Consider the following 12,061-nt stretch of genomic DNA (forward strand, 5'->3'; position numbering starts at 1 on the left):
TTTACTGGGACTAGGCAAACACCTAACAGAACTAATTGAGCATTGCTTTAAGTAACAAATACATTGTGATTTTTTTTAGTTAACTAAAATTTTAATTTTTTTTAATATACAGCATGCTGCAGAAAAGAGACCCTTATCATACTTTGTTCTGAATATGTGCATTATAAACTACTTTGGATTATATTTTAGGGAGACTTATTGGCAACAAAAAATAATTTTAAAATCTACTAGTAAAGAAGCAAATAAAGAATACTTAATTTTTTTTAAGCAGGGTTTGCTTTTACTTTACTTTGGCCTTTGTTTTTTTCCATTTTTTAAACTGAAGTATAGTCAGTTTACAATGTTGTGTCAATTTCTGGTGTACAGCATGTTTCGGTCATATCTATCTATCTATCTATCTATCTATCTATCTATCTATATATATATATATATACACACACACATACATTCCTTTTCATATTCTTTTCCATGATAGGTTACTGCAAGATATTGAATATAGTTTCCTGTGCTATATGTGTTATTTATCACTTTATATATAGTACTTAGTATCTGTAAATCTCAAACTCCTAATTTATCCCGTCTCACCCCCCTTCCCCCCAGTAACCATAAGTTTGTATTCTATGTCTGTGAATCTGTTTCTGTTTTGTAAATAAGCTCATTTGTGTCTTTTTTTAGATTTCACATATAAGTGATATCATATGGTATTTTTCTTTCTCTTTCTGCTTTTCTTCACATAGAATGACAATCTCCAGGTCCATCCATGATGCTGCAAATGACATTATTTTATTCTTTTTTAAGGCTGAGTAGTACTCCATCATATATATATACCACAGCTTCTTTATCCAGTCACTTGTTGATGGGCATTTAGGCTGTTTCCATGTCTTAGCTGTTGTAAATAGTGCTGCTATGAACATTGGGGTGCATGTATCTTGAGAATACTTTATTGGAGGAGGGTATAGCTCAAGTGGTAGAGTGCATGCTTAGCATGCATGAGATGCTGGGTTCAATCCCCAGTACCTCCTTCAAGAATAAATAAATAAAACCTTAATTACCTCCCCCACCAAAAAAATATATATATTGAAATACTGAATTTAGGTGTCTTCCTTTTGGAATATACAAAATTCTACACTATCTTTTTAGAACATCACAAAACAGTAATGGAAATTTCTCACCTGAGAGATAAGAATACTTTGGATGATGACCGCAATATTTAAGGGCTACGTTGGGGTTTCTTTTTGTTTTTGTTTTTGTTTTTTGTTTTACCAATTTGCCTAATCCTATTTGTTTTGGACTAAAGAATTCAGTTTCTAGAAATATGATTTACATATTTTGTCACTGTTATAACTGCTTTCATTTCGTATGCAAATGTGTCCTTGTTTCCTGCTAAAAATTCTCTGAGTGTACAATAATCTTAGAGTCCTAATTTTGGGTACCAACAAAACAAAAGTGTTTCTACCCTAGATCACTTGATTTTTCACATCTATTTCTTTTGAGCCTTAGAAGCAAAACTTCTAAGAACATAAAATAAGCTAATGTTTCTATCCTTGGATACATATTATTATACAAAAAATTACAGGCACAAAAATGCAAAGGCCAAGGGGATACAAGCCAGACAGAGACATTAGACCACAAAAAGAGAAAACATGCAAAAAAAAAAAACTTAAGAGGAAGGGATTAAAGCAATCCATTTTTCCTCCTGAGGAGTTCATTTTCAAGGTAAAAATCTGTCTTCCAGACTTGTACTCCCAGTGCTGAGCACTGTATTTCTAAAAATAGTAGATACACACTGTCTACTTATAACTATGTACTTCCATGTCACCTACGGTGGTGCTCAGTGCCCCAGACACACAGTGGCAGGAATGCCCTTGCAGAGCAAGGAAAGCAAGCAACAAAGGCAAACAATCCTTGTGTCCAACATTCTGCTGACCCCCCCCCATATCCTAATTACAAAGGGAGCAATAAGAAGCCCCAGACCAGAAAGAAATGCAAGATTTCTTTCCAGAGCACAGATGGCTTATAACCTAGAGGCCTCGAAAGAAGAGAAGGCAGGACAATGCTGGATTTAACAATCTTCTGCCCCTTATCTTAGAAACTGAGTAGGACGTATTACCAACTACAATGCCAGGTTACAGGGCAGCTAAACTGGTAGGGGCTGGCAGGAGCTTCATTGGATGGAGACAGCCCAGCAAAGAAGGGGCAGGAAGATACTTGGAAATCCAAGCCATGGGACCATTCAGAGAAGCCTGCCAACAGGCAGCATAACCTGATCCCTGGAAGGAAGTCTGACAGGTATGATGCCAGGCCCAGTTCTAGAAATTAGAGAACCAGGCATGTTACCAGAATAGAGGCTCAGGAAAAGTCTAAGGCAGAAATCCAGTTAATTCACCCAAGGCAGAGCCTCTGAAACAAAGCAAAGTCTTATCTATGATCTAAATAAGGCCAAAAGAGGGCTGCCGATCTGTAAGGATGGCTTGATGCTGCCCTTCAGACTGTGCTACAGCTGTAGTGGTGCTAAAGCAACCACTACACTGTCTCCCAAAGCGAAACAGAACTTTGGCCCTACCATAGGAATCTGAATTTTTTAAAGTTGCACCCCCAAAATACACACAAAGCGAGTGATTCATGCTGAAGTCTGAAGCTCACTGCTCTAGGCGTCAGGTGATAATCAGCCTCCGGTAGGGGCCAACCTAATAGGTAGCCGGTGAAAAGGCCCTTGTTGAGGGAGGGTAGGTATAAGGACCAAGACAGGCCTAACACATAACATCACCCAGTTGAAAGTCTGGTATCTTAAGAGTTGGAAAGCTTTAGAAGGCCTTCTGTAGCTCTCTTCCAAGCAACACACCAATCCCTCCTCTACACCCTCAACGGGAGGCAGCGTGTAACAACAGTGAGCAGGCCGCAGGAGTCAGGCCTTCTAGGGTCGAATCTTATCAGTGCTACTTACTAGTTGCTGACATTCGCCAAGCTTTTTAACCTCTCTAGGCCTCAGTACAAAATAGAAATAATAATAGTTCTCATCTCAAAGAGCTGATATCAGGATAAAATGACATAAGCACCCAGTAAATGGTGATCATTATTATTATTCTACCACTGCTTAAATACTTCCAGTGAAAGGGATCTTACTACTCCCCAAAGCAATCTACCTTTTTTTTAAATGAATAAGAAAAAAAAAGTCCAACTTTGTCTTTAAAATTCTCCAAAAATGTTATATCTATCGCCCCAATAGAGCCAAAAGTTAGCTCTGAGGGAGCCTCAATTACTTTCTCCATGGACTCTGATTGGTTTGAACCAAATACCAAAATATAAAAGGCAAAAGGAAAGAAAATAACACTGACCTATTCTCTGGCTACTCTGGTTAAAGATACCCTTATTTTGCAATGAAACACAAAACAAAAACACTTTCTAAACAGTTTCCTTGTGTCCCAACAACTCCAGCCCTACCATAGATTATCATTTTTCCCCCAAAGCACTGTAAGACTATATTCCTCATACTCATGTGAAGTATCTTTTAAAAGTGCTCAAAATGTGCTTTATTTGGCAAAGAACTTTAGTTGCCCTTAATTTTATTGTGTTTTGGGACCATTAAAATAAAAAGAGAGAGAAACATTCATTCATTGACAAAGTAGCCTGGGACAACTCTGTTGAAGAAAGCAGAGAAACACAGAAGGCTCTCTGCTGGATAGTACTCGGTAGCAGGCACCATTCGAAGGGCATGGAATGCTAAGAGCTGTTTCTGCTTTAAAGTCTTGGTTTTGCTAGAACTTTAAATTGTTGTTAAATGACCCAAAGTATGGCAACCAATGTGAAACACCCTTTGGTCCCCATGCTTTATTCAGAAAAGCCTGGAGTACAGGAAGCATTGAGAGTCAAAGGACATCCCTCCAGTATAACCTGTTTCAAAGATGCCTCTAAGTTTTAAGCCTGGGCTTATTTCCACCCACCACCCAACAAATGATCAAGCTTTTCCTCCATGGCCCAGCCAACCTGACTAACAAAAACTCTTTTTTAAACTGACCTGAACAAGACACCCAGACAGGTAAGTCTGCTAAAATACTCGTATGCAGGGTGTATCCACAATGCACTCCAAACAAAAAATAATCTACTTCTGAAGTAGCCATTTTGGATTACCTGAACTACTCCCTTTTCATTAGCCTGATGGAGATTTACCACATTCAAATAAGTGGATCCGAGTGTTCATAGCACTGGCTGTATTAAGAGTGACAAAACATTGAGTATAGAAGCTAACAAACTCGTTTCAAATTAATTTAAATGAAAAAGATGTCCACACTGCCTCCACATCTGGGCTTCAGTATCTCTTCTGAGCTGATTTCTTTAAAATGAATCCTGGGATTCCATTAACTGGAACTAAGTTCTCTTACATTCATTCTCTCTAATGGTGCATAGTGAGGAAATCATTGTCAAAAAGAAATAAACTCTGAAAAATCTTCATTTACTTCAAGCCTATACTTACTACAATTTTGATTTAAAGATAGAGTGAGTCCTGATTTACGGGATTTTTTTTTCCACAAAAACTGTACATGTGTTAGACTTCATAGACTTGTATACCAACAGTAGGGGAAAAAAACAATTTTCTGTGTAAAAAAAACTTTTTTTTAACTTTTTTAATAGAATAATAGGAGAGCAGGTCTGGGAGGGGACGTTGTATGTAACGAAGATTTGTAAGTTCCAGATAACTGATCACTTATTTTGAGCAACTAAACTGAAGCATGTTATCAAAAAAACTTATGACATACAATGAAAATGGTTTTAACAGGATGTGATGCCAAATAGTAGGCAAATGCAGTAGCTAAGTTTAAAGATTTATTTACAGCTGTCAACCTATCTGAAAGATCAATTCCAGAAAAGCATGCAAATGGCTTACTAAGCAGAATAATTAAAAGAATACACAATGTTGTAAATCTATTACATGTCAATTTTTATTTTAATAAATTAAAATAAAGAATATACTCCAGGGAGTGCAGTGTTCACATCTTATATTATCATTTCCCTAATGCTTGCTAAGGACCACTTATGTACTAGGCTTTGTACTCTGGAGTGTCAAGAATTAGGACTACATTTTAATTTTTTACTTTATTTTTCGATCTCTCAAGTCATTCACAGTAGACTTCAATAAATGCCTGTTGAATTTTGTCTGATTATTTGTAGAGCTTTGTACATTCTACTTCAATGACTTTATAAAGTCAAATATCAAATCTGAACCCCTACTACAAGACAGGTACCCCTGCAACAGTGTGATAAGGGGTGATAGTGTGGTAACTCAGGACAGAAATGGTTAAGAGAAACAGAAAACAAGAAGGAAGGAAGGGACGTGACTATTAATAAAAAAGGAACAACAGGATTTTGTAACCAATTGCATACTGCAAAAAGAACCAGAGAAGATTTTAACTTGTATTTCCAAACATTACATGAAAATTTAGTTTTTAAGTTAGTTTCTAGCAATATTTATTAACTTAAAAAAAAAAAAAACCCAGGATCCTTGCCTCTCCCCAAGCCCCAAAGAACATTATTTATTAAACTGTAAGCTCTTCAGGGTAGGGATTATGGCATAGTTATTTCTCTATTCCAGACCCTCAGCTCAATGGACACAGTGCTTACCCATGTTAGTTGAATGAATAATTTGCACTCCCCTTATCTTTTTTCTCCATGTTTTTCCTTTTCTCTCTCTCCTGTCTTTGTGTGCATGTCTATGTGTTTGTCTCCATTTTTCCCTTCATGTCTATTGGGCATCGTATCCTCTCTCCTGTCCTCCCCCTAGCCCCATCCCCACCATTACTGACCTTAATAGAACTAAAGCATGCTTGTTTCACTTACTGAATTGGAATTGATGCTCTCTAAGTTTGCCTAAGTAAGCCATTTTAAATTTTCCTTAAAACTGTTTTTTACTCATTTTATTAGTTTTTTAAAGTTGGCTCTGAAAAGAAAAACAGTCACTCTTGTTCTAAAAGGAAAAGAGATTTCTCCTTCTTTCTGTATAAAAAACTTTTTTTTAAAAAAACATTTTTTAATAGAATGATAGGGGGACAGGTTGGGGCAGTATTTTAATGTTGAAAATACTGTGAAAGGGGAAAAAGTCTAATCATTAATCAGAAGAAAAAGTAAACAAATATAAAAAAACTAAAAGCTCCCCAATTTTAATCAGATATGTAAAAAGGTTACCCAGGAGAAAAAGTGAAAGTTTAAAAGTTCAGCATGTACTTTTATTCCATGTATGTAACACAATATGTGCAAAATATTTCAAAATACACCCAAATCTCTAAAATGTAGTTTAAAATGTTACATTGGGCATCTTTCTACACTGACTACTTTATTTTTAAATCCCCTTATTTCTAATATACTTATCTTTTTAATGTTTAAACTTTGTATTACATTATATTTGTAATCAGAAGTGAAATTACCCTTTTTCGTTTTAAATACTTGATTGTGTGCTGTTTGCAATCACTGAAAGTAAAGGAGCTTTTCAGTCTCTTAGTTATAAAGCAGCAGTTTCAACTTTTCTTACACATTCCCAGATTTCACTCACCCCAATCCCCAAATCACTCAACAAAAAATAAAGTTCAAGAATGTAAAGCGATGGAAGAGATGGTACTTCTTCTTCTCATATTTAAAATGCTTCTTTCCTCTCTGAAATAGTATCACTGCTCCTACAGACATAACACGTTATTTCTGATAATAAGTTAATAGTAAAACCACTTAAAAGGAACAATTTGAATACTCACCCCTCAGTTTTGCATAAAATGTAATTTTTATCAACAGAAACCAACCAAAAAGGTGACTTGAAGAATAACGATACTAAAAAAGAAAAAAGATAACGATACCAAAAAAAAAAAAGAATAATGATACTGTGGATACCAAAAACCTGTACGTTTCTTAGAATTTTTCGCTCAAGGAATTCACATCTCTTACTAACAGAAGGAAACAACCATAGGCTTGTAATCAAAGTTGCGCACTGAAGACCGTTCTCCTAATTCAGACCAGCAGTAGGGGTGTCACGGTAAGACAGTCCCACTACATTCAGGAAAAAGAAAGGACAGGCGAGGCGAGGAGTCACAGGGCAACCGCGGCCCAAAGACACCAGGCAGTTGGCCTTAGACCCAGAAAAACCCCACGAAACCACTTATCTGCCTGAGAATGAGATCTGAAGGCAGCCCCCCGGCAAAACCTGTCCTGGCCAGAAAGGCTGGAGAAGGCACCCAGCACAGGCACAGCGTCCACGGTTTCAAGTCAAGTTAGAAGTTAGGAAGATCTATGTTCTGCGAAAATTACAAATACTGAGTGTGCGTGGTCACCCTTCCCGGGCAGGGAATACTAACAAAAATGGATATACCAACTCGGTAGGAGCAGACAGCGGTGCACGCACACCCCTCGCCCGACGCATAATCGGAAGCACGGGAGGGCGCGCCGACCTCGGTTCAGGTTGCGGTGGGGGACCCGCGCACACCAACCTAGGCGAGCAGCAGAGACTCAGCCCGGCGAGGGAGCAGAAGCAGAGGGGGCTCCTTCCGGAAGGGTGGAGACTGCAAAGACGCAACCGAAGCCCCCCACCTGCCGGGGCGCGTACAACGGAGCGCACGGGGGAGGCGAAGGTCCCGGGACCCGAAGCCCCGCCGCGCACACCTCTCACCTGGCAGAAGCACCTCTGCGCCGCCGTCTCCGGGGGCTGCTGCCCGCCGTGGCCCGAGCCCAGCAGCCCCACGGCACCCAGGAAGCCGATCAGGAAGCCCCAGCGGCGGCCCATAGCCGCTCCGGCCGCTTTTCGCGCTGCGCCTCGTAGTCCCCAGCGCTTGGGCGCAGGCCGTGGGGCCGAAGATGAAGCCCGCGCGGGCGGGTCCCCGGCCGCGCCCCACCTCCCGGCCGCCTCCCAAGCCCGCCCTCCGCTCTCCCGCCTCTCAGCGGCCGCCACCTCCTGCCACAGCCTGCGGACGTGCTGGGGCGCCCGCGCCCGCCGCCCGGGGCCCGCTTCCTTTTCCCCGCGCGTGAGCCTGACGCACCCACCCGCTTCCCGGCTTGGCCCCGCCCGGCGCGCCGTGCCCGTCCCCGGTCCCCTGAACGCCCGGGGCCTGGAGACTTGACCCGACTGCCCGCCCCCAGCCCCGCGCGGGAGTCGGGGCCCTCCCCGCTCCGACAGCGGGAGCGAAAGCCGGCGGGGTCTGTGTCTTCCGGCAGGGCCCCGCCCCACCCCGCTCGCTCTCGTCCAATCCTTCCGTATCTCCGTGCGAGGAAATCAAAGCGTGAATTACGTGTCCACAGTGGCCCTAGCTGAGCCTTAAAGCTGAAAGGGGTATGTTCGTGATCATCTAGGCCAGGGGTGCATGTGTCATTTAGATTTTCTAGTAGTCACATCAAAAGAGCAAAAGGAAACAGGCGAAGTTGATTTTAATAATAGATTTATGTAACACAATATGTGCAAAATATTTCAAAATACACTCAATGTTAAATAATTCATAAAATACCAATTTTTATTTTTATCTTTGAAATCTGGTGTGTATTTTATACAGACTAGTCATATTTCAGTCAAATGTGGCAAGTGGCTACCATATGAGACAGCATAGGAGGAGGTTAGTCTTTATTTTATAGGAGGAAACAGGCCCAGAGAGATGAGGTGATGTGAGCAGGGGCAGTGATAAGAGTCAGGTCCTCTGCTCCCAGCCATGGGACTAGCCTATGAGCTTTTGTTTGTTTGTTTTTAGGGTTTTTTTTAAGGAGAAATTTTCAAGGTGAAACTAGAATGCTTTCCAACATCTTGCACATTAAATGTTCAAATATTTCTATTTTTTTTTTGTAAATCTTTTTTTTTTCCTTAAAAAGCCATTGTTTAATGAAGGGTATGGTAGGATATGGTAGGATATGGTAGGCCCAAAGTAGGTATTATACTCCTATTTTCTAGCTGAGAAAAACAGGCATAGGAAGTTCATCTAGTTATTCAGAATCACTTGGTATGGCAGAGGTGAGACTCAAACTCTATAGTCTGTCCTTCACCGCCAAGTGGACTGACATGTAATTAAAAAGTCACCAACCATCTGAGATCCTGGTGGGCCAGACCAGCTGTATGCCACATATTACAACATGCAACATGTGCATATTAATACAATCTCCCTCTTTATTTGGAAAGTTATTTTTTCATTATACTGTGTACAGATTCTACTTACCCCTCTAGGGCCAGACCCAGCTCACTTGATCCCTCATCTGTGGGCCTTCCTGTTTAACTCTTCACCCAGTTCCAAGGTCTAAATAAATTTCAATTCAGTAAACCTATGTCATGCCAGACTGAGCTTAATGTTAGATATATAACGATGTGTAAGGCCCAGTTCCTGCACATGGACTTTAGTATGGAATTTAAATACGTAATCCCCATGGAATTTAGTATGTAATCTTTGTGACATTTCTACTTTATGTTTCTACCACTAAATTGTAATCTCTTAACTCCTTAAGCAGGGATTATGTCCCAAACATGCCTGTAACTCCCAGAAATCTTAACAAGGAGCTTCTCTTTGCACATGATTGACTATTTCATATGGCCACAGTATTAATATCTGAACTATTAGGCCATCAAAAATGAGGGGCACAGGGTGAAAAAGGGGGAAACTAAATGAAATTACAATCAGAAGCAATCTGAACATGAATCACCTCTGGATTTCACTCTGATGCAATAGCCTGTAATTTAGGAAAGTTTAAAAGCATCAGTATTCCCAGGATGAAGACTCTCTATTCCATAAGACTCAAACTCTTGCCCAGAAGAAATTTCTAGAAAATTTATAATCAGAAACAATCATGGTACAAGACTTTTTTTTTTCACTTTATTGGCTCCCCCCGCCCCAGCCTTACTGAGGTATAATTGACAAATAAAATTGTAAGGTATTTAAAGTGTACATCTCAGTGATATGACCCAGGAATAAGTTGTAAAGGGCCCCTTCCATCGAATTAATGAACATATTTACCCTTCTCCCCACTTGGTGAAGACATTTAAGTTCAACTCTCTCAGCAAAGTCAATTATACCATACAGTGTTGTCAACTATAGTCACCATGTAATACATTAGAGCCTCAGATCTTATTCATCTTTTCATTGAAAGTTTGTACCCTTTTACCAACCTTTCCCTATCCACCCCCCTCACCCCTTGGCAACCACTTTTCTACTCTCTGTGTCTATGTGTTTGACTTTTTTTTTTAATTATTCCACAAATAAGTGATACCGTGCAGTACTTTTCTTTCTCCGGCTTATTTCACTCGTCATGATGCCCTCAAGTCTCATCCATGTTGTAGCAAATGGCAGAATTTCCTTTCTCATGGCTAGATAATAGTCTACCGCATATGTATACGACGTCTTCTTTGTCCATTTATCCATTGACAGAGACTTAGGTTCTGTTTCCATACTTTGGCAATTGTGAATAACGCTGCCAGGAGCATGGAAGGACAAATATCCAGATATGTACCCAGGAGTGAAATTATTGGATCTTACTTTGTTATCTTGATATTTACAATTTTTCCTTTCAGACTTGCAAGGGATTTTAGAATGTGTAAAATACAGTTTTGTATGTGTGGTATAAATATCACTGACAGCTCCCTGAGAATGCTTCGAGTTGGTCCTTTGTGTGAGTGTATTTCTTCTACTCTGCCTGCTCTGGCATCATCTTGCCTGTGTTGGGCCTGTGAAATAATGGATTAGTCATCAAATAACTATTTAAGGAGCACCCACATGGTACATGGTTTAACCTTTGATTTCTAAAAGTCCAACCTCTCATCTATTACAACTTTGTTAAACAACATTAAATTTTTAGGAGATGAACAAGGCCACCACCTTGTTATTCTAACACTAGTGCTCATAACAATAACATGACTTAGATTTGATGTACACAGCATTTCTTGATGGAATTCTGATTACTGTGCAAATAGCAAGCTATTATTTTTTTTTAATGACCAAGGCAGGAAATGGCTTGAGCCCAATTTCTCAAAATGGGACATAGAGATTTCTGTGGGAAGCTTCTCAGTACATGAACATTTTCTAGCATTGAATAGACTGTTAAGGAAATGATTTAAAGGAAAAAATTTGGCCCAGGAAAAGGATTATTATGACACACAAGAGGAAAGAAGGCTAAGTAAAAATCGCAGATTTGGTGCTGGTATTTGATTTGATCCAGTTATCTAATATTTACTGAACATAAATGTGCACATGCTATATTGCTAGGCTTTTCTGTCAAGCGCTTGAGATCATCTGAGTTGGGGAGACATGCACCTAAGCTCTACCTTCACCTTCTTTTCCTCAGGTTCCTGAAAGAGCATCTCCAACACCTCTTTGCCTTATAGTTAGTGAACAGCTAATAATTTCCCCATACAGACCTTGTTTCTAGCTTCCACGTCTTTGTTCACCCTGTTTCCACTCCTGAAATGTAGTCTACCCTGTCCCACACCTGTCTCCATTGCCCCACCTGACTAATTCCTTTAAGAGTCAACTCAGGCAACTGCTACCTCTAGGAAGTCCTCCCTAATCCCGTCTGTGGTTGTATTAAGTTCCTCTTCTTCGGTTCCCAAAGGGCATATAATTGTGCTTATCACATGGAATCAAATACATGCTTATGTGTAGCTTTCTCACATTCAACAGATGGGTCAGGAACTTGCCTTGGTAGTCTCAGTTTTCCCAGCACTTAGAGCTGTGTATGTGCTGCACAAGATGACTTCTGAGTGAATTAATCAATGTAGGACAAACTAATAACAAAGAGATAATAACAGCATGAGATTCCACAGGTAATATATGATCACAATTCAACCAACCCGTATAAATTTAGAGGCAAAGTGATCATTTTGGGCAGAAATAATTTTGGATGGTGGAGAGGACACAATAGCATTGTCATTGACAGTAGAAAATTCACAAAAGGTATGGATGTGGGAAAATTGATGACATGGTAGAGTCTCAACTATCAGTTGATCCATTAGAATAAAATATAAATTATCTAAAATCATTTAGAAAACATTTCAAGATCAAGAGTGACTACAAACTCAGAGACTCTAGACTCAGCACGACCCCAAGGAGAGGGGAGAGAGAAAGTT

At 39.9% G+C, this 12,061-nt stretch overlaps 1 protein-coding gene across 1 annotated transcript in view; it reads right to left on the reverse strand.

Annotated features, from left to right (window-relative positions):
• ERO1A (endoplasmic reticulum oxidoreductase 1 alpha) overlaps positions 1-8,175 on the reverse strand; it is a 39,157-nt gene extending 30,982 nt beyond the window's left edge. Inside the window, exon 1 of the mRNA XM_072963058.1 lies at positions 7,643-8,175. Coding sequence (XP_072819159.1) covers positions 7,643-7,756 — 114 coding nt within the window. The 5' untranslated portion in view covers positions 7,757-8,175. The remainder of the gene's footprint in view (positions 1-7,642) is intronic.
• Between the last annotated feature and the right edge of the window lie 3,886 nt (positions 8,176-12,061).

Source organism: Vicugna pacos, chromosome 6 (assembly GCF_048564905.1).
Source record: "Vicugna pacos chromosome 6, VicPac4, whole genome shotgun sequence".
Taxonomy (NCBI): Eukaryota; Metazoa; Chordata; class Mammalia; order Artiodactyla; family Camelidae; genus Vicugna; species Vicugna pacos.